Genomic DNA, 27,694 nt, shown 5'->3' with positions numbered 1-27,694 from the left:
AGGTTTTTTTTATACGAAAATTATCAAAATGGAAGAAAACTCAGATATAAATGGCAGGAATATATTGAAGCAACGCTCAAAAGACTAGCAACAGAAAACAATGCAGAGTTTGTGCTGATGAAATTTAGCCAACATAAACTGAGTAAAGGTACAACTTTTTCCATGACGACATCAGAAGCCTTTTTCCTTGGTGTCTTGAGTAAACAAACATGATTTAAGAGTTAAAATGCTAAACCATGATAGCCTCATCCTGTCTATTATAAAAGAAAGAAATGACGAAACTGTTCAAAAGCTGGGTTGTTTCCACCAATGAATGCTCTTTGAAATTTTCCATAAGCCAAACTAAATAATTAAAGATCAAACCTGCTGCAAATGTGTGCTAGAAACTCAAAACTGAGATCTATTTCTAACATACGTCTCTTCTGCGGTTCGTGCACAACTCCTTTAGTCTCACCTCCCACGAGGGAGCTCCCCTTCCTCTCGCCGCCATCGTACGGTGGGAGCAGGATCGCCGTGGACCTCACACAGGAAGTCCACAGTCTCTTCCTCCATGACCACCTGGTTTACCGGGCGCCGTACCAACACCGGACGTTCTGCAGAGGAGGCATTATGTACGAACACATTATATCAGAATAAAATGGCAGAATAAAATGCTGTAAAAGTGCAAAACTCCTCACAGATTTCCAAGTTCAGCTTTGGAAACATGAAAACACGTTTTCAAATTATTTCATATTTAAGATTAACCTGTCTGTCCCTGTGTAAAAAATATAATTCCATCATTTTAAGTCATAACAATTCACCAAATGGTTTCTATTAGATTATTTACAATTTACTACATGATCAATAAGTGCTTAACTCAGACCTGTCTGACAACATAAAGTACACTACAGTACCACATTGTGCTCCAACAAGTTATAGACAGTCTGGAAGGAATTCACTGTCATTTCTTGGGCTTTGGGTCTCAGGTAAACATTGAGCGTCATTGTCCAGAACTGTAATGAACCTTTCCTCAAAAAGGAAAGGTGAAGCTGTTTATCCATCCATCCATCCGTCCGTCCGTCCGTCCGTCCAGCCGATAGATTGATTGATTGATTGATTGATTGATTGATTGATTTTGGAGTGGCCTAATAAAAGCTTCTTTAAAATAATTCTCCAAAGAAGAGTAAGTCACAATTTCTCCACAGTGAGTTTAAAGACTCATTTCCAGTTATTGACAACCCTTAATAAAAGTTATAATAACAGCAAACAGTTGTTTTGTTTTAGGGGAAATGTCCTTTTCACACAGGGACAGAGTTTTGCACTTTATAGATCATAATTTATTTATTCTGGTCATTTTTCTTAACATTTGTTTAATGATTTGAAACATTAGGTTTTGAGAGGGCAAACAGTTCTCTGTGAAGATGTGGAGTTTTTACCGTAAACCACCAGCTCGGCAGGATCGCTGTCCCTCTCTCCCACCATGTTGGTTCCCACACACACATACATGCCGGCATCGTTCTTCCTGGTGGGGGAGATCATCAGCTTGCCCCCTCGCATCTAAAGAAGAACATCAGCATAGAATGACAGCTCAGCTCAGAGTCTCCTGACGTCTCACGTATCCTGGATCGTTGCAGCCTTTGATGGCAAAAATCCATATTAGGAAAGCTTTCCAGGAATAAATTATGAATATTTTATATCAAAACAACACGTGAATAGTTGTGGTTTTCCCACAAGTGACACAGTGAACTATGTGTGTGTTATAATAAAGTTTCTCCTGCTCTCAGACAGCCACTGCCTATATTTTAAAAGTTGACTTTCAGCAATCTCGCATCCATCTCCGGGTTTCACACATGAGGGGAGAGGACGACAGGGACGCCAGGGATCCAGACATTTTCCAGTCCACAGCATAACAACATGTCTGCAATGAATTATAGTCTTTTGAAACTATTGTCAGTCTAAATGAGTATCTCTCCCTTTTGTAAAACTCATTCCTCCTTGACTTCGAATGCCACATCATACATGAGGTTCAAGGTAAGAAAAATAAGACAAATCCCTTTTTTCTGTTTTGTTTAAAGTGACATTAGCTTTTGCTTTGAGCAAAAGCTAATGTCAGCTAAAATACATTTCTGCTTTTTGTTCTGCTACAGTAAATGCAGCAGAAATCATAGGTTGTAAAGAATTTGAATTTATTTTATTGTTAGTCAGGAGGTGCAGAAATGTGTAGGTCTGATGCTCTCAGAGGCAAACTGCAAACTTAACCTTTTGAAGGTCACCATTAGACAGTTTATTGGGTTTTGCTGCATCACTACAATGTCTAATTTTATCCCTCTTTGTTTTACAAAAGTAGTGCAAATCCAAATTAAACCTTGTCTTAATATTAGTATTTTTAATAGAACTATTTCATTTAGAGAAAAAAACAAATTGAAATAAGCTCCACAGCCAAGCTAAGATCAAAACTGGTTTGGACTTACAAAAATGCTCACATCCCTTGAACTTTTCACCACATATTCATGATATGACCTCAAAACTCAATGTATTTTATTGGATTTTATTTGATAGAACATTACAGTAATGCATACTGTCAATTGTTACCATTGGTTTCCAATGGTTACCAATGTTACCAAGGGTAATCAGTCCCAAATATAAATGTTGCTATTTAAAATTTAGCCAACACATTAGTTCAGGCACTAAGGCACTAAGTTAACAATATGCTAAATTGCACTTTTTCAATTCATAACAGCCTGACTTCTAAAAGGGATTAGAAATGAATAACATATTCTATTAAAGGCTACAGGAACTGGAAATAGCGTGTCAGAGGTTTTCCCTTCTGCAGCTCCAATTCGTAACGTAGGAGGTTCAGATAGAGTCAGCAAGTTGAAATCAACAGTCCAATTTATTAAGGCCAAATTACAGCGATGGTCCATCACCATGCTTCCTTAAGGGAAACACAGGAAATGGCACCAGACAGAAGTTTCTAGTTCCTTTTCTAGGCCTCTATCCAAGCTACGCCCTAAAGAGGGCGTTCCCTTATGAAGTAATCTCCTTAACATCACATGTGCATGTATGTGTGAGCCTGTGAACGTATGTGTGTGTGCGAACATGCAAGCAGCTAAAAGAGAGACAGGAAAACACAGAATCATTTATAACAAGAGTAATAACACTAAAAAACTGAAGTATTCATGGTTATATCATCATCAAAAAGAGAGAGTTTAGGTCGGTGCTCCTGCATTTATGCTCACCGTGATGCGGTCGTCTTTGCTGCTGACGCGGGCGTTGTTGCGTTTCCAGAAGACGGAGGGTTCGGGGTGACCCCGTGGGGGCACGCACTCCAACACCGCGGGCTCTCCGGCGGCCACCACCACGTCGCTCGGGGCCTGCCGGAAATCATCTCTCAGGACTGAGAGAGAAGACAACATGCAAACGCAAAACTCGATTAGCTTGAAAGGCTCTGCGGGCCTGAAGTATTAAAACACACAGACAGGGAACTAGCAGGGCAAACACACAACCAGCTTCATCAAAGCATCATCGGTCTGTTTGTCTTGGAAGTAGCTGCCACCTTTTTTCTTTTACAGGCCTGATCAATCTACCTGTTTGGGACTGAGAAAGTTCATTATTGTACATGCCTGACTGCTCAAATCCCACCCCCACCTTCAACATCCCTCATGTTCCCCCCACTTTCACATCCTGGTTTTCCTCTTCTTCTGCTGTCAGGACAGACTGAATAATGCACATCTTTCAGTCCAACATGAAGCAAACAAATAATAATGGCGCATTTATAATTTAGCCAACACGTGAGCGAGTAAAAATATTGCTCCAGCGCTGGAGAAGAGATTTAATTTGCTCTCCGGCGGCTGGAGTCAGCAGTGAGCGAGAAAGCCGATCCCCCTGAAGTCGGAGCAACCCCGCGGATGAGGACAGGATGAGAGGTTTGACACGGCGACCTCTGATATCCTCTAATCTTTTCCTGTGATTGACAGATGAAAGCCTCGGCTTGAACCGTGAACCAAGCCTTCTCGAGAGAGAGAGAGAGACAGAGGCTCTTGTACAAATGGAAACTTGTGCTTTTAAGGCGCTGACAGCCTTACACTTTCAAACACACACAGGCAGTCGCAGACAGCGGGTTTGCCTCGTCCTGTCGGACAGGGTTCTTTATTCTCTCTGTTTCTTTTTTTTCCTAAACAAAGTGTTTTATTTCAGCCTAATCAATCAATGCAGTTTCCTTTTACACACTCATTAATAATTTAGCCATCTCTCGCTGATACAGAGATAAAAGAGCCCGTGCTTTTTCACCAATGCGCAATCTGTGTCAAAACACTAAATGTTGATCCCTGTGCAGCCCTTTCAGTCAGCTGATCAAGGTATTTGCTGCGGTGAGCAGAGTCACACGTTCCACTTATTCAGCTCTTAAAACAGTCAGAAGACTTAAGTGACTGTAAGGGAGATTTTTCCCCCCAGCACAGGTGGAATCGCATGTGAAGGAAGAAAAGTGACTTCCTGCTGGCTGACGGCTGCACAAATGAAGCGACGAGTTTCTCAGCTTTAACCTTTGGGAAGAGAAAGACCCCATTCGGCGTCCTGTCACATTCCAATTATTCCGTGGCTTTTTAATGAAACCCTTTCAATTTTGCTTTCCATGAAACACAATGACACGAGGAAAGATATGGGAAATTAATGAATGAATAAAATTACAACGTCGCTTCCCGACACTCTAATGTGGCATTAGGAGAGAAAAGTTGGCCTTTCATGTTTTCAAGATGAGTCGCTGCCAGGAGCATGGATTTTTTTTTTTACCAGCTGCGTCGCACACCTCTAGATAATTTCTTATTATTACTATTTTGGGAGAAAAAAACTGACACCCAAACACACCAGCTTTCCGTTTTAGCTGTATTTTTACGGAGCTACAACAGTGATAGCTTCCATTGCTGTTGGGAAAAAACAAAGATTTGGCATTGAGAAATCAGATATTGGAAATAAAAACATTGTCACTGAAATAAAGAAACAAACCCATTGAACAACTTATGATCATACGTTCCAGCTTTTTTTTTTTTGTGACAAGTTTTCAATGTCGCTGCAGGTGGTCAAGTGGGGGAAAAAACACACACACCTTGTGCAGCACATAGCTCGTGATGTGAGATTTACTTCAAGCAAAATAACAAAAATGGGGGACAGTGGTAAAATAAGATTTTAAATTCAGAAATTTCTACCTTGGGCCAAGCACTATAAACTGTAAAAAATATTAAATAAAAATTTTAGAAGAGCACTTTTTTGGTCTATATCAATGGATCACCAGGCTGCTCCAGTTTTCCACTCGTCCTACCTGCAGTCCCCTGGTGGTTTATCATTCCTCAACCTCTTGAAAGGGTTTTGTTTTTATGACTATTATCATTATTAATTTTATAAACTGACCAGTTATTGACTTTGTGACAATTGTTGCAGGTTTTTCAATTGCACCGTTTTGTCTTTCATTGCTTGATTTTACTTCATTTTATTTTTTAATGTCAAATGTCTTTTTTTTGTAAGTTGTCACTGTTTTAACTCAAGATATTTTAACCTTGTGTGTTTAACTTTAACACCACAGAAGTGCAGTTTCTCTTATTCAACCCTAAATATTGCACCTATTCAAAATTAGCACAAAAACTAGAGGTGTACCGATAAATTGGTCAGAAAATAAGTCTGTCCCAGTTTCCTTAATTGGGACCGATGTGAAGTCGATACTAAAGCTCTAAACATCAACCACTGTCCTCTTCAACTGTTCTGTGAGAAGGGTCAGACTGGCCCACCATGTCATGTCTACACGTTTGCAGTAAACCCTCTGTTGCTAACTCAGTGACTTTCTCGATATATTAAAAAAAATCAGTACCGGCCAAAATCAGAATAGGCAGATTGGTAATCCACAAACGTCCACACCCTGCTGAAATACTAACAGTGACTCAAACAACTAAACTGATCACGTCCTCTGGTTTATGTCTAGGCTTTGTGATGGAGTTGCTCCCCCCAGTGCAGGTACAGCAGGCCTGTCTCCGCTGGAAATGCCTTCCAGGCGGTTTAGGAGCGGGTTAAAGGGATATATTCATCCCAAACCAGGCCTTTTATCTGGTTGAGAACTTGCACACACAGGCTTTATGGCAGAGGCGTGGACTCAAATTTTACACACTTTCACACCGATGACTCATGACTTCACTTGGACTCGAACCCTTTGACTTGAAACAACGTGATATCTTACACAAAACAGAAAGCGTGTTTCGTAGAAAAAACCTCGATTGCACAACGATGAAACGGTGCCAGGCGCAGGATCCAGCCATTTGCCAATATTTCCGCCTCCTGTTGCCACAGCGAGCATACTTCTTCTACCGTGCTGTTCGGCTTCCTTTTCTTCCGCGTCCTACAATGACAGCAAAGACTCCGGAGGTGGTAGAGAGGTCCTGTCATCCGGCACTATCAAAGAGGCGTGCGTGCCGGATGCTCGGCAGCATAACTCGGCACCATGATATTCTGGCAATTTCAGTGAGATTTGAAATCCAAAAGGAAGCAAGTTGATTTATTTTATTTTTTATTTTTTTGTACAAGCCTGGAGACTGTGACACAAGTGCTGCCAGTGGCTGTGTTGATGTTACGGACAGGTTCTGTGCAGAGCTACCAGAAATATTTCTGGTAACTTTGTTGAGTGATGGACTCAGAGAAAAATGGTTTAAAATAGAGAATAACTGTGTTGTCCTCCTTAAAATCTGAACTGAAAAGTGTTTTACCTAAGAAAAGTAATGACAATGAAACAAAATGTAAAGAAAAAAATTATACTTTAATATCCCCGTTTGTGTTATGTGTGAGCGACCAACACATAGCATGTTGTTACATAAGGATTAAATCAATATGGAACAAATACAATGCTTGCAGTGCTTAATTTAGTTTTCTACTAAATTCTCATAATGTCCAAATCTAGAGAAAAAAATATAGAAATTAATTTGCCTGCACAGACTAAAAAAGAAATAAATTTGACTTGACTTTAAACTCACCTGGGGATTTTCATGCCTTCAGTTGAAACTTGCATGGAAAGTTTCTTTTTCTCTTTTTTCTCTTTTTCTTTGTTTTGATATCCATCCATCCATCCATCCATCCATCCATCCATCCATCCATCCATCCATCCATCCATCCATCCATCCATCCATCCATCCATCCATCCATCCATCCATCCATCCATCCATCCATCCATCCATTTTCTTGACACCCTTGTCCCTTATTGGGGTCGGGAGGGTTGCTGGTGCCTATCTCCAGCTAACATTCCGGGTGAGATGTCATACCATCAACAGTAAAAAAAAAAAATTAAAAATTGAAATGATAGAAGAAACCTTGTGACTTCAGGTTGTTTCAAAAAAAGTTCATGACATTCGCAGAAAATGACAAGATGAAAAGACTGGGTCATATGATGCGACAGTCACGTACCAATGGACAACGTTTTGTACGGTGAAATATAAAAAAAACATGAATTTTGACTTTATGAAAAGCTTTCAACAGTAGAAAGCTTGGTCCTGTTTTAAAACACATTCAGAGCCAGAACACCAGGAATGGCATTCTTTTTATGTCACCAAAAATCTAAAAAATGTTTTAAAAGCAGATAAAAAATGAGAACACTCTCAATGTCACATGCTTTGACCGAATGAATTCAACTGGGAAATTTTTCAAAAATATCTCAGAGTTTAGAGCTCTACTTTAATTATTGGTTTTAGTGCAAATGGCATGTACACACAGTATCAGTGCCGAAATTATTCTATTAAAACATCATTGCAGGAGCTGCAGACGTTTTGTGGATGCAGTCAGAAGGGGTCAGCATCTGAGAACTTCCTCAGTAATAATCAGCAATAAATATTCCAAAACTGGAGGAAATTTTCCTCTGGAATGAAGATCAGTCGACGCATTTACCTTATTGACTTGCCTTTTTTTCAGTCCCACCCTAATTTATCTGAACTTTATTGAGAGCATTAGGAGCTTATCCTCTTTATTCATAGGGAAAATTGGATTTGTCCCTGCTTTTTTAAACTTTTTTTAAAAGCTGTGACATTTGATAAACAAAAGTGACATGCCTCATCAAAATGGAAATTTGTAACCTGTTCGACATCATTAAATTTCTCATTAGCCTGCAGTGAGGGTGAATTATTATTCATAGTCAAATAACTTGTCTAAGCGCAGGTGATTATGTGCCCGTGGTTCAATCTGAGGGGTTGTCATGTGCAAACATCTGCCACAGAGAAGTAGACCGAAAACTTATCCTCACCTCACAGGCCAGTCTGGAAATCTTCACTGAAGAAAAAAAAAAAAGAGAGCAAATATGGCTACACCACAACCAGTGGAGGAATTCGTTGGATTTCTATTTCTTCTTGGAAGGTTTGCTACATGTTCTGTTGCTCAGCGTCTCTTATTAGCTTTAGCTTCCATGTTGCTTTTCTCTTTTCTGCTATTTCCTGTTTCTGTTCATCAGCTTCTATGAGTTGTTCTTACTGGTAATCAGTTATGAACTGAGATTCCTATGTTGCTCTGGTTGGCGTTATGCTAATGCTGCTCTTGATAAATGCTCCTAGAACTTTTTTTTTTTAAAACCGTTAATAGTGATACTGCTGCTGTTGGCTTTTTTGATTTCACACTGCTGTTGTAATGTCAACATTTGACTGATATCACAATGTTTTCTGGCCATTCTGGTGTAGTGTTGTACAAGGAGGAGCTAAATATCTGTAATATTTTGCTGAGTGTATGATTTTAAAATAAAAACAGTTTGTTTGTTGTAGTGTGGTTTCAACACAACCTCATTGAGTCCTTCTGATTTCTGTGTTAATTTTAATTAATTATTAATTTTATGCTTGTAATTGTGAATATTTGATCCAATACAAGAGTGTTTTAGTTTTTTTTAGGTACGATGGCCTCAGCTGGCTTGTGTCATTATCTGATTCTAAAAATCAATAGATTTTTACCTGCTGCTTCGACAGAGTTAAACTTACAGATATTCATGTATTAGTTTGGTATTTTTCACAGTGTTCAGTCTGATTCAGTGTTAGCTGCTGACACATATAAAATGCTTAAATACAGTTCAGTTTGTAAGTTACTAAAAAAAACATTTCACTTTTATTGGGACATCAACCCTACCAAGATTTGTCCCCCCCTCTACAGCTACAGCCTTTGAAGAATGTCTCTACTAGCTGTGCATTTCTAAGTTTGGACTTTGACTGGGCCATTCTAACACATGGATGTGCTCAGAACTAAACCTCCCCATTGTAACTCTGGCTGAATATTTGGAGTCCACTTCCTGGAAGATGAACCACAGCACCAGTAACACTGCAGCCTCTAACAAGTTTCCATCCAGGAATCCATCAATCTCATCAACTCTGCTGCGAAAAGTCATTCCTACAGCATGATGCTGCCTCCGCCGTGCTTTCTGTTGGGGATGATGACGTGCAATGTTAGTTTTTCGCAACAAAAAGGGTTTAAGTTTTGGTCTCATCTGTCCAGAGCAACTTCCAAAGGTTTCCTGTTTCTCTTGTGATAAACTTGCAATTGTTTGGCATGCTTCATTATTTAGTGTGCATAACATTACTAGGTTACTATAGCTTACTATATTAAGCTTTAGTAACCTCGAGTGATGTTTTGTGGATGGAGCATGGCCGACTCTGGAGAACCTCTACAGCAGGGGTGCCCAAAGTGAGTCCTTGAGGGCCGGCATCCTGCATGTTTTAGTTCTCTCCCTGGTGGTAGTAGCAACCTTTATCAGCATGTATATGTTCTTCTTTGGCTTTCTAATGAGCCATCATTTGATCTAGGTGAGAGAACTAAAACATGCAGGATGTCGGCCCTCGAGGACACACTTTGGGCACCACTGGTGTCTACAGGAATAACTGTTTCCAAGGCACTGGAAGGATGAACAAACTGCATTTCTACATGCAGCCACCTCAGCTTCTGATCCCCCAAGTCTCTGGGCTCCAGCCCTCTGAAAAGCAGGATACCCGAGTGCTGAAACACAAGCTCGGGAACTGAGTTAAATCCTGACATCACGAGCCTCCAAAATGTCTTTGAAGTCTAGTTAAAGATAATGTGATCCTCTCTCCTGCTGCGGCTTTAAATCCTGCCACCCTGGTCAGAGCTTCCCATGGATGTTTGTGTGTGATCATGACTCCGCCACCAAATCGATCCATCTCCTCAGAAACAGTAGAGAAAATAAGCCACCCCCCCTTCCCTGCTTCCCGAGGGGCCACTGTCCGCAGTATCTTCACAGACATAATGCGACTGGGTTTGCGGAGTAATCTCCTCTTGCTCTGCTCCATCCACGCTGGGCTCAGACACAGCGCAGTTACCTCAGGGCAAGCGAAGCCTAACCCTCCCCACCCGCCTCTGAACGGGCAAACCTTTACACTCCCTGTGAGCTTAAACAATGGCAATGCTATAAATGAGTCCCGTCCTTATTTCTGCTGTTCCGGGAGCGGCCACTCACAGAGACGACTTTAATATTTCAGGGATATACAGATTAGGAGATTTAATCTCCCTCAGAATATTCATCGCTTGATTTCTAAGTGATATTTATTCCTATTATTTGGTGTTTAGCGCAGCAGAAGGGCCATCTGTTGGCGTTTCAAAAAAAAAAAGCATTACAGAGGAAAACTGAGTAAAGCACAAGGTAATGTCATTGCACGTTCTTTGGGAGATTTCATAACACGACTTTTAGCTTTTAAGAGGAAATGATGACTGACACATTAGATAGGAAAATAATTAGGAAATGTAAATGAAATCAGAGCTTCAATGCAAAACACAAGCTGGACTATGAATTTGTGCAGTGGCTTGTCGCAATAAAAAATAAGCAATAAATCAATTAATTGCATGATGAATTAAAACAAACAACTATTTTCATTTGCATGATTTATCATTTTTCTTTTTTCTTTTTTTTTACCTAAAACTGGATGACAAACGTCTTCAGTCTTTTGGTTTGGTCCCAACCAGGCCCTTATTTTGAAGGACAGTTTTGCTTACAGAGACTTCATAATTCATTTTATTGATCGTTTTTGTATTTCTGTATTTATTTTTGATATTTTAAATGTCTTTAAGTTCCAGTGTTCAAGGTAAATTTGAATTTAAAGTCTATTGATATTTGAGAATGTGTTCTTGTATTATTATTATTATGCCGCTACCATTATATTACTTGAAAATGGTCTCAAAACAACAACATTATCTTTTATTGCACTAACTTCAAGGACAATTTATCGACCAGACGTTTAAATATGTTTTTTCGAGAAGTAGAAACGTAATAATGTTTTAACCTTCTGTAAATATGTTTTTTAAGCTTCCTGAAAGCGACTTACACAAAGCTCAAGCATGGAGTGAACAGCTGCTGGAAACTGAACAATCTCTCACTGCTTTGTTTCCTTTATTCACGGCTGGGATTTGGTTGACCGCTGCGCACACTGCATGAAGTTACACTGTTACACCCAAACACCTGTGTAAACGGATATTCATGCTCGTCTTTCTTTTTCTTTCCATCCATTCTACATGCAAACCTGGTAAAGAGGAAGTTTTTGTCCGTTGAATGCCGAGCTTTTACATGTCAGGAAATTGTAAACTTGCTCTGGTCATTGCAAGGTTCCAACTCCAAGTGGGTGAAAACACAACAGTGTTGCTCGGCCTTTTATATATTTGAGATTACATTTAGGATGTTTTCACAACTGATAACCCTGTAGATTCAAAATTGTAACATTTGTTACATTTTCAGCTGACGCAGTTTAGTTTCATACTGCTCTGTGTCAAATAATCCAAGCCAATTTGAAACCTTGTTCCTCCTCTGGCCTGCACCAAGAATTATTGAAGCAAATCACATGAGAACCTCCAAAGAAGACATTAGCACAACTTCTTCTTTCACAAAATAAGAACAAAAATGGAGTAGCATCAGAGTTTAGCAGTTGTAGGATTGCACAACCCATTTCCTCCGTTAACATTAAGACTCTTGTGTTTGTTTTGGCTCTATTTACCCAGAATGCCTTTCGCTGCAGCTTGCTTCCTGCTTTTGGAGCAGTCTCCGTTCCACTTGCATCCTTGTAGTGAATGCACTCTTTAATAATCTTAGAACCTGGGGTTTCTCTAAAAAAAAAAAATTCAAATTTAGACTAGCTTTTGAAAAAGATTGGACTTTCTTGTTTCACCAAAGTACTTGTACAACTCCATCCCAGCACAAACACCAAACATAAAGCGAGGTGGTAGATTATTTATCACCCACCGCACGTGGACACATTGTAATAATCCGTGATGTGATTTTGATGATGAAGCGATATTCAAGCCAACGGAGGAACGGATATTTTTGCAGACAGCTTCACCTAGAAATAACACGTAAATAAACATAAACTAGTTCACAGTGGAGCTGTATTTGGCCCAGAATGTTTAGGTTGTGAAACCGGAACGTGAACTACTTCAGTTTTGATCTCTTTGAGCTGAATTGAACTGAACTGCGTTTGTGAACAACACCCAACAGGGTCGGCTGCGGTGCTCGTGTCGCAGATTCTGGAAACGGTTTGCTGCCATTGTTCTTTTACTTTATGAGTTGTAAACCGGTTAGACGGTCGGCCTAATCCCATTGTTATGACGCCACACCGTCGTAGCTAATGTAGGCATCATCCGCAGAGGAGAGGGATTGCTTTAATCCACCCATTGTCTGATTGCGCTGATGGGGAATGTGAAACCACTCTGGGGGAAAAAAATCGCCTCCAGTAGACAGTCCCGGTCATAAGTGGCTCAGTTTTTAAAACCGGGATCATGTTTTAATTAGAAGCAGACGGAGGCAGCAGCAGCGCAATGTGAACAAACACTGATTGGTTTCAGATGAACTACGGCAGCAGGGATTCGCTTCTGAGAAATGAATCGCTTAGGTGCAATCCCATCCGACGAGAAGGATATAAACCTGCAGATTCTCTTTAGAGAGGAGAACACAATGCAGGAAAAGACAGGAAATCCCCCACACAGAACTTTGCCTCCTTTGTAATCCCTCATCAGGAGTAAGAGGAACATCTGGCTCTAAAGCCTTTTAAGCAACTTTTATTTTTCATTTGCCCTACTTTATTTTTTTATCCTTCGACACCATGTGACCGTCTGCTACACGGACGGGGATATTCACATTCAGGATTCTGAAACAGGCAGGTTTTTTTTTTTTTTCTTTTTTCTTTTTATGCCCCTCTCTCTCCTTCCCAGTTGGAAAAACCCGGGAAAACGATGGAAACGGATCTCTAGTCTGCTCCCACTGCCTCATTATTCCGCTTCCACAACAAGTCAGGCAACTCAGCCGGTTACTGGCGGCTTACATTGAAATTCAAGGACGAAAAAGAAAGAAAGAAAAAGAAAAGAAAAAAACAGAATGACGACTGCTCCTGGCATTTCTCGACAATGCAAAACCCCGTTTCTATGGCAAGCTATGGAGAAACAAAGGCTGCAAAAAGTAAAACTGCTTTGAAGCATTAGAAAGAATCATTTAACCTTTGAATTTACTTTAATTTGGAATTTAACAAGAAAAAAAAACACAAATCCATTTAGCGACTTGAATTCTTGTAGATTTACTTGAAATTCAGGAGTAAAAGAGACAATTTCTTGTCTGTTCAGAAAGACATTTTTGGCAAATGATCCATTTTTACAGTTTTTATTCTTTTGACCAAACAAGAAGAAGTTTTAAAGTAGTCAGTAAAAGCGCAATTTATATCTTTTCTGAACTGCAACACAAACTGTTGAAAGAAATCCTGCCAGCTGTGTGTTTTCATGGAGCTAAACGACCTTTCCTCTGTATGTCGGCTTTTTTCAAGTACTTCATGTCCAACTCTGAGAACAAAACAAATCAAATTAAGCAATGGACAATGTAAGCTCCTCAGGTTGCTCATTATAATCTGAAAATATGAAATCGTTTTGACGTTTGCTAGGAGATTTATCCAATGAAGGTACGAAAGATTGTGTTCAAACATCATTCGTTTCTCCCCTGAAGCTTCCGGAACAACTTTCAGAAAAGAAGATTACAGGTGGGTGGAATAATGCGTTCGCAGGGAAAACATGAGAGAAACCTGACGGATGCATGCAGCAGTCAGACAAAAAATAAAAAACCGTGTTCGTCCTTTTCATTTTGTTTTTTAATCAATGCAGTCGTATTAAAAATATTTAACATCACCTTTCGAAAAGCTTCTTTCAGGGATAATTTATTCAGACAAACAAGGACGAGCTAAAGGATTGACAGAAAAGCGGAGATTATTTTTTTTGAGACAGCTGGTGGATTTGTGCAAAAAAGAAAAAAAACATTTTTTTCTTATAAAACAAACAAATAGCTGTTTAAAGCACCTAAGTTCAACCCAGGAGATTTCTGATGTTTTTATTTTCATAAAACAGTTTTAATGTAACACTGCATAACGTTAAAGATTTGTTTACTTTCTCAATAGTTTTGGGGGAAAAAAAGATCAAAACTGTAACCATGTGTGGTCTGTCCTGGTTGTGATGAAAGTTAAACAGGATTTTAAAACAAACATGAACACAAGACGTCCCATTGTTGTTAATGGACTGAAGGACTGTCTTATCTCGTTCCTGCTCCAATTTTCAGGCCTCAAACAGAAAAAAATGCTGATTATTCTCTTTGCGAAGTCCACGTCATAAAAAATGTAGAAAACCCCAGATGACGACGCCATGACTCTTTGAAGCACTCGCAAAACTTAATTTGCAGCATTTGGGATAAACAGAGTCTTGCCTGTGGGTGAATATTTTTATCCAACACTTCAGACACTCAGCTGCTGCCTGGTGTGACATCATGAAAAGTTAAATAAATCACCAAAAGTGATCAGGAAGAAAACTTCCACAAGCCGGGTTCATCCTGTGCTACACTTTCCAGATCACACAGTGATATTTTATTTTCTGTTTTAAAGTGATCATATCCACCATATCGCTCAAGGAAGGACATGGCTTCTGTGTGCCAGGGATAAACAGGTTTCATATGAGCCCAAAAACAAAAGTACAAGACAATGAAGATGCTGGCTGGAGCTGGAAGAGCCGGCCCGAGGCACACGCTGACCCCACTGACCTACAGATACATCCTTGAATTTAAACACAGAGCTTATATCTAAAAATTTAACAGTGCTTTATTGAGAATGAGAATACTGTTAAATTTGGCTTCATGGTTTCAGTAGAGATACATTAGAACGACTTTAAATATTTTAACATTTAAGATAAAACTTAAAGGAAATGGCAAGTTTACTTTGTAAAGGTATATAAGTTAATCTTTGCTTAATTGCTATGTTGCCATAGCTACAATTTTATGCTATGAGTTTAGTCTTTGTATTTGTTCACAAATGCATCTCAAAAAATAATAACCAATAATCAGTGATTGATTTACAGCAGTCTTTCTCAAACTCTGGTGCCCCCTACCGGTCCGCAGGGTACTGCATGTAAACAACTGTTTATTTGCCGTGATGTGAGCTCAAACTGCAGTTAGCTTATCAAAAACTGTGTTTAAAAATAATAATGGGTAAGTGGCTTAAAACTGGGTCACTCAAAAGAAAGGTTCAAGATACCAGAGGAAGAAAAACAACTCCAGGAATATTATATGATCAGAGGAAGTCAAGTTATACCTGCTGAGTGGTTTGATGTGACGTTCACAAACGGGTTTAAGTCGTGAACGAGTCCATGTTGGTGAGAACTGTTCTTTGTTTTTTTACAACTTTGCTAGCTTACAATGCTCTGCTCACACGTCAGCAGCTGTTGTTATTTTTGTTTAATTAAAAATGATTTAGAACAACACAATAGATAAATACAATTTATAAAAATGGGTGGATAATTTTTATATTTAATAGTGCAAGGAGAGGATTTTAGTTTCTGCCAAAGCATCTCAAGTTTGTTTTTCTTTAATTGTGCTTCTAAATCACAGCCCTGAAATGTTATTGATGATGGTAGTAAAGAACAACTTCTTTTTTGATTTCCTTATAATTGACACAACTGGAAATATTAGAAGCTACACTTCCAGAATCTGTAAATAATTCAAGTAGAGTAGACTTGATCGTGGTTTTGTTGTGGTCAGTCACAGTTTCAAAACAGCGTCATCTTTCCCATTAAGATGAACAACTCACTTAATAAGTGCATTAAGAGACAATTGTTTTCATATCAGGCTGTACATATCAAGATGTTGTGTTGTTGTGGGGGTAATTTCGAGCTAGGTGGTCCATAAGTGTTTGTTAAATGGGTTAAATGGTGCTCGGACTGAAAAAGTTTGAGAAACACTTTAAAGCTTCGCCAAGTCAGCTTAAAACCCAGGAGGCAACAGGGCTGCCAACTGTGCCTCTCTGCAGCCCCTCATTTATAAACACACAGATGATAAAATGGAAATTACTTTTTAAAAAAAAGTAAAAGTGCCATAAATTGGGTAGGATAAAGATAAATTTAAAAGAAAGATACTGACAGGAACAGAGTTTTCTTCCAACCTGAACCACAAAGCTTTCCAATTTGATTGTTTTTCTGTGCAGCCAAAAAGCACATAAGTGCTTCCAGTCCCCACCCACAGGTTGCCCCTCATCCTGTACACTTCACATTGTGATGATGTAATGAATAGGAAACTCTCTTTTGGAAACTCTAGGGGTGGTTTTAAATTTATGAGACCTCCACAAGTTAAAAAATTCATTACCCAGAGAGCAAACACCCGCCATTTCCTCAGTTACAGCCACTTAAAATGATGCTGGGTGGGGAAAGTACCTTCCTCACTGCATCACACTTTTCTTTTTACCGCCAGGAGAGCAGCCATTTGATGTGAGGTGATAATATCCCATTCCTCTGTCTATATTATCCAGTTTTATGGAACTAAATAAACTTTTTGGACTTTATACAGATTTGTGAACTAATCCATCACTAACCAGGAATGGTGCTGTGAAGGTTATGTTAGTTAGGTCATTTCTTACACAGGCAAATACACGTGGACTCTTTGATACAACGGCTAGTTTAGAAAGGCTGGGTATATGGTAACATAATTAAGATGTTCTCAATACAGCCACAAAATGTTACACTACAAAATAACACATAATTTGGAGGTTGAAGGGAAAATAATACACAGATTCAAAAATTTCAAAAGTGCATCTATTTACATTGTTTGCACAACCACCGTTAGCTTCAATATGTGGCTAGCATCTTTTTACATATACTGTATTGATATTCTTTTCCAATCTTATTTACAAAAGAGGCCAAATTCAGTCAGACTGGATGAAGAGTGTCTGTGAAGAGGAAGTGTGGCCACTGTTTTTCAATTGGACTTAGAGCTAGACTTTGACTAGGACATTCTAACACATGATTTTGCCCTGACTGTAGCTCTATGGTCCTGATGGAAGGTGAAATTCTACCCACAATGTCAAGTTTTTGTCTAGCTTCTAACAAATATTATTCCTGTTCAGCTCAATCCAAGTTTCCATCCAACTCTGACCAACTTTGCCACTACAATTTTTCACTTCGCATAGATGAACCACAGTGGCAATTTTCTCCCCACAAGAATAATTTTGAATGTAGGGTGAAATGTTTCCCATGTGAACAGAGGATTTGCTTCCACGTTGCTGTAGTCTCCCTTACACGACTTGTGGCAAACGGTTTCGTCTGTTTGCCACCGAAAGCCAGATTATTTTGGTCACCATGAAAACGGCCAGGTTCATGGAGAACTGGGACGGATTTACTGGGGTGGCAATTGCCACCCCAAACGAGAGCCTCGCCACCCCTGTTGCCACCCCAGCTAGCGACAATGAATTCAATAAATAGTTATATCAAATCGGACATTAAGCGCATGAAACTCTTTTTTCCGACAACATTGAATGCAACACAATGTAACCTTACACCCACTGCTGAGTAGCGGGAAGTGCGAGGGAAGGACAGAGCGCCAGCAGCATTGATATTACTGGACTGGACATTACGTGATTTATCGTAAGTCACACATGCGTCATTGCTGTCCATTGAGTCAGGAATATCGGTGGTCAGGACAATACTACAATCACGTAAAGAATCAGAACAACGGGCGCAATGTTTAGCAGTTAAGTCAACCATAAATAATGGTAATAAGGGCTTCAGATTTCACAGGTGAGGAAAACGTTTTAATTTAAAGAAAACATTAAACAAGTGAGCAGTGGGTCAGTTATACTAGCCTAACTGTTGCTGGCCTCGTATTAACTTTGATTACCTTAACATGTGCTGCGCAGTTCGGTGTGTTTTGGTTCCGTTAGCACTAAAACAGGTCAACCCGCCCACCACGTCATCAGTAGAGCAGCTGTTTAAATCAGCTAATCAACCGCCGCTGTGCTCAGGCGAAAACCTATTAATAATCACAATATAGACATTAAGCCTGACAGCATAATGTAACAGATTGGATGTTCTGTTTTAGTGTTTTTGCTACTTTTTTGTGTGGGAAATGTTTGCTTTTTGGTGTTGGTGTGTTTTGGTGTGAACTTTTATTGGATGTTTGGCTTGGCAAACAGTCAGAAGTGGTTCTGTTTGGTTCTTCACCTGTTTATCAGCTTTATTTAAACAGGCGACAAAAACTGAGCTAATCCCTGTGTTTGCAAAACATGGTGATATTTATAACAGTCGTCAAACTACGGCTCCTACAGCATATTTAAAATAAAACGATTGACCAATATAAGCAGATATTCGGCCTTTCTTGTATCTTGACTGAACTAACAGAAACTAAACTGTTTATAGATTTATATCATGGAGAGCTGATGTTTATCAGTTTTCAAACTGATAAACAAACTGATGTTTATCAGTTTGAAAACTGATGTTTATGAAACATCAGTTTTCTAATCTTTATTTTAAGTTGTATTTAATAGATATATCTAATAACAAATGATGGCGCTACTAATATTTTCGTGACAGATTTCTCCTTGTCCTGTATTGGGAAAAAATGGTTTTCTGGACACAATGAATCACATAGCGACCAATAGGTGCTGTCCAGTGCAGTAATACACATCAATTAGCAGGAGTATGAAAGACATAAAAATAATTAACTATACTACATTAAGAAATTGTATTTAAGCCTCGGTGCTACATGAAGCTCATTTTGAATCAAGTTAAAAACAATATTTCGTGTATATATATATATATATATATATATATATATATATATATATATATATATATATATATATATATATATATATATATATATATGTGTGTGTGTGTGTGTGTAGAGAAAATATCCCTGCCCCCTCTTGCCACCCCATAAATATTTTTCTAGATCCGCCCCTGATGGAGAACATGTCTTGTCAACAAATTCTCCGATCTGAATCTTAGATCTCTGACGATCTTCCAGAGTTACCGTTGGCCTGTCGATCATTGCTCTCCTGTCACTTTAAGTGGACCGCCCTGAGATGGCAGGCCTGCTGTCGCTCCGAAGTCTTTCTGTTTTTGGATAATGAACTGAAGAGAGCTCCCTGAGACGGTCAAAGTTTGGGGGACTATCCACTCTCCCTGACAGCTCCATCCTGTTTCTTGGTCTTCATAATAACTTTTTGTTCTAAAATGTTCTCCGGCAAACTTTCACAGAACAGATATATTTCTAAAGATGTAAAATTACACAGAAGAGGACTTTATTTGTTTAATTAGGGCCACATGTGGTTCTTTGCACCTTTCTCAATGGTTCAACCGGCATCAACTGATGGCATTAAATGTAGATGAAAAATGGGACGTTTTCAGTTTAACCAAAGAATACATTCATTGAATTTCCTCAACTCATTCACAATAAAAGTGCTATAGTCTAATAGTACACTCCAAAAGTAAATCTTACCAAGTATTTTTGGTCTAGTTTCCATTGGAAACAAGGTAGTGCATTTGAAATAAGACAAAACTAACTCAGAAGTAACTTATCCTTAATATTGGTGATAAAGCATTTGTTCCAGTGGCAGATTATTTCACTTATAACAAGACATTTTTCCCATGTTTTGAGTTAAATAATGTGCTAGTAAAACTGGTATATTTTCATCAATATTAAGGAACTGTTGACTTAAAACAAGCTCATATATCTTGCTGAAACGTTAATGCAATGCTGTAAGTTAGTTTTATCTTATTTCAAGTATAGTAAGATATTTTCAGGAGAAATTAAACCAAAAATACTTGGTAAGATTGTGTGTTTTTGAAGTGTACTGGAGTATCAGTAGTATTTTTGAGCTATTGTCTTATTATTTCTTTTTTTTGTATGGGTGAAAAGATTATTTAAAAACAAAAAACATGACAATGGATACAGGACAATGTGTCCATAACATGGTGATGATTCTTTTAAGAATTAAAACATGTCTAGTTGAGATTTATCTTTATTTGAACATCAGTCCTTTTTAAAAGGGTAATCTAAAACTTTGCAGCTCTAAATTAGTTCCTTTTAGCTGGATTGATGGCAAAAATGGCTTCTGTATAGTAAACTTTGCAGACTCCTGAATTATGGGACATCTGAGAGCAACTGGTTTCACTGGATTTAACACAGCGGTGTCAGATAAAAAGAGTTGGATATCCGTGCCGCAGTTTTCTATTTGTAAAAAGATTTCCTCTCCAAAGTTGTGCTCTACTTTGTTCAAGTCACACAAAATCGCACTAAAACTCGACAAAAATTCACGAGTACGATTGCAAGGCACCACATGTGGGAAAGCTGGCTTTACTTTACATCTGCAGCAGCTAAACTCTTCTCCACATCCTTTTTTCCAACTGTGACAGACCTCCAATTTATTACCTTCAACAGACAAAGCAATGACAAGTTAAACAACAATGTTTTTGTTACCCTGCGGTGCGCCGGAATATCATTTCTGCCTGCCCTTGCATTACAAAAGAGTGCGCTCGGAAACTTAAAGGAAAACAGAGAAATCTTCTCGGCGTGAAGCCTCTGCAATCTGCGATCGCAAAACAACGCCCCGCGGTTCGGCGGAATAAGTCCCGTTTCTGCAGTAATTAGACGAAAGGAGTCACAGAGCAGCGAAATGTGAGGCAGTGTAGAAAGTCTTAGTCATGCAGCCTCATGCATTATGCACCGTTCGCAGGCAAGAACGAATTACTCGTGCTGTTAAAAGCAGGTTAGCAATCTCCTGATCCCTCCTCTGAGCTGGAGCAGCTGAACAGATGCGTTGGTATTAATTACTGCTCAGTGGGAGTTTGGAGCTCTTCCTCCTCCCACCTGTTGTGTCTCAGACCCTCGCCTCACACGTTTCTGCCAGACCCCCAGCTTAAAACTGGTCATTAACACCCGCATTCACCCCCCGCACCCCCTCTTTCTCCCTCAGCTAATTGGGTCAGTTTTTACCCCACAGTCAGCACGACCTCACACCGAGGGAAAGAGGACAGTAGGACCACCAGCGCGCCGTCTTACCATATGCCCCCGGATGACTGCAGGCGCAGAGATTAGAACAAAACAGGCACTTATTAATGCTGTTAGTCACTCTGCGCCTGCAGGTGAATCATCCCTTCTTCCATCTCAGTGTGCTGTAAGACGAAGAAGCAGTAGAATAAAAAAAAAAGAAGCTCAATTTCATCATCAACAAATTCAAAAAGGAGGCAATACAACAGTATCCGCATTATGTTGTGCTCCCAGAGCTGCACGGGCTTGTGGTTCCTGATATACATTATATCTCCACAGCGCGTCTTTATTTTAGGACACAGCTGCTGATGAGGTCAGCCAGCCATAAAACACAGACACACACACACACACGTTCACTGTGTGCCGGCAAGGAAAACCTCAGCACGGTGGAAGATAAGACTGGGCTCAAATTGCTGTTTTGTGTTTTTTTAACGAGGACAATTCGCCCTTGCTAATCTGTTTTGCTCCTTCCCCTAATCAACTCACTGACTAATCCATTCCCTCGTGCCAAGGAGCACTGCGGTTCAGCCCAGGGCCGAGACACGCTGGCACAATTAGCAGGAGAGGGGAGACAATGGCACGTGCCCCGGCTCTTTCACCGACATATGAGGAAGCTCACACCAGACAGCTCAGAGGCCGACGCAGTGGCAGCGGCTGAGATACAGGAGCTTCAGCCCGGATTTCTGGAGGTCCGGAGACGTGAACCTGTTCTGGTGACTGTCAGTGTTCATTATAAATGACTGTTTTCAGTTTTAATTATCAGAATCATAAGCTACAGTAGAGCAAGTCCTGTCTAGAGTTCCTTTTGAAGCATAACAAATGAAGCATTGACCAACTTTATGTGTATTGATGATTTTAACAGCTGCTGACAATGTGATGTGCTTAAGATGGTTTATGTTTTCACGATGTAAAGCACTTTGAACTGCTGAGCTGCTGAAATGTGCTATGAAATAAACTGGCTGATTGATTAGAACGGGCTCATTCTTGGCACCAGGAATTACTTTTTGAAAAAGTAATCCTTTAAAAACATCCATGTTTTCCATCACACTGTTCAGATTTTTTTTTTACAGTTTTCTTGTAATTTTGACAGAGTGAGATTAAAACTGTACCACAATTAGCAAAGCAGTCAAGCAAGCAGTAGAACAGCTGCACATTAACAGCTTCGTTTTGCACAAAATTACTCTCAGTAGAGTGTTTTTATATCAAAATCAGAATCAGAATAAATAAATATGAACTGTATTAAATATAACATTAATATAGGCATCATCAATATGTTGTAATATTTTAGCAAGACTAAGAAAAATTGCTACTTATCTGTTTTATAGTGAAATAATTATGACCGTTCTCTACATTTCAGCCGAGAAGCTTTATGTAAGCACCTCTATGCCGTAACGTTATTCAAGGTTACCGTAAAGACAGAGTACAGAACCGTGACTAAACCAAACTACATCCTTTCATCAGTTTCTATAACCTCCATTCAGTCTGTAAAGTAGCTGAAAACTAAAATCTGAGAGGCGGAGACGATTTATTCAGATGCTTTGTTTGCATTTAGCTAGCCATGCTACCTGCTCATGCAAGATTATAAATGAACATGAAGTTACCTTCAAACTGATTTTCTTTACTTGAAAGAAAAGCAAAAGCCTGTTCACAACAACCTGCAAAGTGTGATTCTGTCTCTGTTTTCATAATATTTAATGACTGCTAAGAGGGTGAATACTATAGAAAATAGTAGGATTGTCAGGTAAGAGATCTTAAAAAGAAACTTGAATATGTCCTAAAATCAGTATTAGTAGGTCAAAGCTTTGCAAAAAAAAAAGCCTGAGGTGGAAAATTAGCCACAAAATGATCACTGCAACTTTTATATTTTCTCAGGTAGCTGCAAGCAACATGTTTAGCAACTTTATATTAGCACAAACACATAAACAGATGCATGAGAAGTTATGTTTGTGTGCTTTTAAAATTTTAACTGGCTCTGCTTAAATTGTTCATACTTTATTTTTGTAACCACATTTGGCTTCAGAATGAGTAGCTGAAATGTGAACAAAATACCAGAATGTGTATTTGGAAGTTACAGTCGATCAACACAGTCATGCTTTCCCAAAATACTTGGATAAGTATAAGTGACCGAGTTGATATGAGCCAGAAACAACCACATCACAGGTTTGGGTTTCAGCTAAATCATGTTTGAAGATTTCCACTCTCTGCTCCTAACTCCTTAGCTTTTCACATTATCAAGACTTCCAGGTTTTATTAGAGCTTTTAATGTATTTTATATCTAAAACTATATAGTCAAGAGAGAAAACTAACAAACTAATCTAATAAAATGCATTTAAATTCCGTTATGACTTGCAAAAAAGAAAAACTAACCTGTTAATTTACTTTATATAGACAGGAGATATTATGTAAAATTGACTTTTTTTTTTAGCTTTACATCATGTTTCAATGTTATTACGTCATAAAAAAAACATACCTGGAGTGTTGCTTTGATTCTTTCATGTGTTTTTGAGAAATCCTTTAATATCCCATGGCAACCATTTAAAGGTGTTTAAACCCTTGCTCCCAAAAAGCCCCACCTGTTTCCACAAAGCTCCTCCTTAAAGCCCCAGTCTCCAGCCGAGCCTCCGTCTCACAGAGCACTTCTCAGAAGCCCAATTTCGAGGCGTCACTTTGCGAAGTCAAATGTCTTTAAGTCATGTTCGATGTATCCAGCATTTTTATAACAACTGAAGGTAACATAGCGACTTGATTGTTCTATAAAATGGCTCCATGTGAGCTCTTATATTGTCATGAAGGAGATCAAGTAACATGGATCATGCATTCATATCAACAAAAAATGCATAGTATAATGAAAAACATCTTCATAACTCAATGCATTGTGTTGTGGTTCATTGAGAAATACGTTATTTCTCAATGCAGCATGTAGTCAATTTATCTCCAATTAGCCCCCAAACTGACAGAACATTGAAACACAGTTCCAACTTTAAGCTGACTATCATAAACAGAGCCTTACCAGCGACCTCCAGCGTTGCGTTGCGACTGATGGCCTCTCCCAGCGGGTTGCGGGCCACACAGGTGTAGACGCCCTCGTCCGGTTTGCTCCTGCGTCCGTGAACGATGCGCAGAAAGAAGAGGGAGCCGCTGGGCAGCAGCATGCGGTGGGAGCGCGGGTCATCCCTGTCGGTCTCCACGCGCTCGCCATCTTTGTACCACTCTATGCCGGGCGTGGGCCGGCCCTCCGCCTTGCAGTTGAGGGTGGCGGGCTCCCCCTTGGAGACGATCAAGTCGGAGGGGTCCTCCACTATCCGAGGAGCACTGTCTTCAAATCGTGCTCGGGACCCTGAGAGGAAAAGGAGAAGGCTGATGTGACTCGTCCAGATTTGAAAATGTGTCGGCTACTGCAGAATGATTCAACATGATGTGAGCTTTCTCCTTAAGATATGTTGTCACATTAAGCAACTACGATTAATTGAAATGGGCTCCTTTAAGGGCAAATTTGTTTACAAAGACATCATAATCCATTTTATTTATGGTTTTGGTTGTGTGTCTTATTTATTTCCGTTTTATCTGTTGGTTTTGGTTGTGTTTTATTTTGGATAAGAGAAATGAGGGCTAAGTGGTCTTTACAAAAAATTATTAGTTTTTGAGAGGGTGAATTTGTAATATAATACTAATATCAATTTGTCATTTGATAATGGTCTCAAACTGAAGCTTATCATGACAAGCCAATTTGTCACACTGAAAATCTGCTTTTCTAGGCGACATTGGGTAAACAAAAGTTCATTATTTTAGAGGGAAAAACGATGCATTATTCTGAAAACATGAGCGAGACGAGACTTTCATTTTTATCCAGCTCCTTTTCACTGTCACAACTCTACATAAATTCTACTGTAACAAATTGCCTTTACAAATCATTAGGTGATTAGTACATAGTTTGTGTGATGGAAAAAAAAACCCACTGCTTATCATCCTAAATACCTAGTGTAATTGTCATCGGAAAACATGGTGGTGGCTGCATCATGCAGTGGAGATGCTTTCTGTAGCGGGAGCATGAAAGCTGATCCGAAACCTGTTAGAGCGGAGGAATCAAACTCCGGACTGAGGTCGAAATTTACCTTCCAGCACAATGACAGGAAACATGCAGCTGGTTGAGATCAATGCAGAACGATCCAATCAGTGTTAAGACTTAAATCCAGATCATGTGCTACGCTCTGTGTCAAACTTAAACTTTCAATTGACCAAAAATATGTGGATGTGCAAAGTTTGTAGATACGTACTCAGTTACCTGTAAAGTGTTTTGTTTTTGTTTTTTTGCAAAAAACTTTGAAAACCACAGAATTTTTGTTTCCACAAAAATTATGCACAACTTTATGTAACTGTATCTCAAAAAATCTCTATGAAATACGGTAATGTTTTTTTGGTCGTAACTTAAGAACCTCCAGCGGGTCTGACACAGAGTTCAGATCAGGCCTGACCCGCCTGACTAACATTAATTTTAGGTCTGAGCCAGACGTAAACGTGACATATTTTAATTATGATTTTACTGCTTTTGCTTTCAGACCACCAGCTAAGTAAGCAGTGTAAATCTTCCTGTTTTTAGCTGCTGTTTATCGACTTCCAGCTCCATCTTGTCGCTTGTTGCAACCTCAGGGTGAGTCAACTGCGAATCATCTGGGAGGTGTGACTGATAGGAGCGCAGCATGGTGGGGCAGCGAGCGCATTTATTGTTTTAATGAACTGCTGCACCTTACTTTCTTTCCTCAGTAACTTCAACTATCTACTCCTCTATTTAAACAATAAGTAGAGTAACGTAGCTCTGCATTGTGCCTTCTCGTTTGGTTTCCTCTGTGCTGTATGTATTGTTGGCGTACTAAGCGTGCCGTAGAAGCCCAAGCACAACCCGTCCTTCAAGTAAATAATTTAGGTCCGAACCGTCCCACGTTTCAGGTCAGGATCCAGGCTTGGGTCATAAATCTAAACTCTAGTATGGACACATTTTCAGGGCACTGTACATTCAACTTCTACTTCCACCTCCAATTTCTGCTCACATAAAGGCCCATTATGCAAAATATGCATCGCTATCCAATATGTTAAAGACAACCCGAGCATACAAATCGCGCATCTAATGTGATTTGGTAATGGCTAAACTTTGTGTGTGTGGACTCCTGCAGATATGAAGACGATAGCTGGTGTAAAGCTGGAAATTCTTAGCATTTAATAGGAGCTGAAAAGAAGCAAAAGAGGCAGAGGGAAATAGATAAGTCCTGTATCCAACTCCCCGGAGATCCATTACTATTTTTGCTTGGCTCTCGGCGAAAGGCGCTCTGCTACGAGACCTGAGGTAAGCTCTTAGAGCACGACCAAATGTCTCCAACATTGTGTTACAGTCAGAAAAAAAATGAATAATTCAAAACGGCGCTGCTTTTAGGTCGCTTCTGAGGAGCAGATGGCCTCTCTGTCTCTCTCTCTGTCACTTTTTTCTGTTTGAAAAAAAAAAGGAAACAAAATGGTCACTGTACCAGTGATTTATTAAGCTGCTCTGTCTGTGGCATTAAAGTCGGCGCATGATCCAGACTGCATGAAAATCCCCCCCCATTATCATCGCAGAGGAGCGGTGGAGAGCAACCTAATGACACACATGCTGCCATTAAATTAGACTTAAACCGGAGGCATTGGGAGAAATGTGCACTTTTGCTAAAAGCAGATCTAAGCCTTTTTAAAAATAAAAAATTGAGCGATTTGATCCAGGCAGGCCGGCAGTCACCACCGAGGCAGAAACCCGAGGTAAACATCTAAAGAGCGATCTAAGTGCTCGCAGCTGACACTCCTGGGTCACAAAGCAGGACAGCTTGAAACAGCAGCGCGGGCCGCGGATGAATACTAATCGAGCCATTAAAATGTTCTATAGCACCTTCAGGGCATCCTGGTGTAAAAACACACCGCGTTTAACAGGAGCAGACGAGTCTAAATTGGCAACCTGAGAGATTATCTTCAGAGATATCATTACGGGATTTCAGCAAGGTGGATGTGAAGCTGCTGTACTTGGCACATCTGAACATATATATATATGTAGATTTGATTTATTTATTAGAGTGTCATGCAGGGATGGTATGGAGCCCTGCTTACATAGACTAACAGGAGACAACGCATCAAATATAGCTAAAAGGATGTCAAGACGGCCATCAAACAAGCCTCTCTAGCATTATAAAACATTAACACAAATTAAATTGCACAGCAAGAAAATGTACTAAAGAGGATATTACAAAACCCCCATTCGATAAATGTCGCTAAAACCAAAAGTCTTTAAGCACTAAAACATCTAAAAATAAAACAGTAGTGACATGAAGTACTGTATTTAAATTGAGGTGAAGTGTATGTAAACGTCAA

The 27,694-nt window shown here is 39.5% G+C and overlaps 1 protein-coding gene across 2 annotated transcripts in view; it reads right to left on the bottom strand.

Moving 5' to 3' along the window:
* Positions 1–27,694, bottom strand: part of LOC103474211 (roundabout homolog 2) — a 100,505-nt gene that overhangs the window by 59,560 nt on the left and 13,251 nt on the right. For both annotated transcript variants that reach the window (XM_008425015.3, XM_008425016.3), the window contains exons 3-6: positions 24,321–24,647; positions 3,219–3,376; positions 1,416–1,536; positions 455–593 (exon numbers count right to left, since the gene is read on the bottom strand). In XM_008425015.3, coding sequence (XP_008423237.1) covers positions 455–593; positions 1,416–1,536; positions 3,219–3,376; positions 24,321–24,647 — 745 coding nt within the window. The remainder of the gene's footprint in view (positions 1–454; positions 594–1,415; positions 1,537–3,218; positions 3,377–24,320; positions 24,648–27,694) is intronic.

This window comes from Poecilia reticulata, chromosome 13 (genome assembly GCF_904066995.2).
Source record: "Poecilia reticulata chromosome 13, P_reticulata-male-v2, whole genome shotgun sequence".
In the NCBI taxonomy this organism is placed as follows: Eukaryota; Metazoa; Chordata; class Actinopteri; order Cyprinodontiformes; family Poeciliidae; genus Poecilia; species Poecilia reticulata.
The sequence above is the reverse complement of the archived record's forward strand: the minus strand, read 5'-3'. Positions and strand labels throughout refer to the sequence as shown.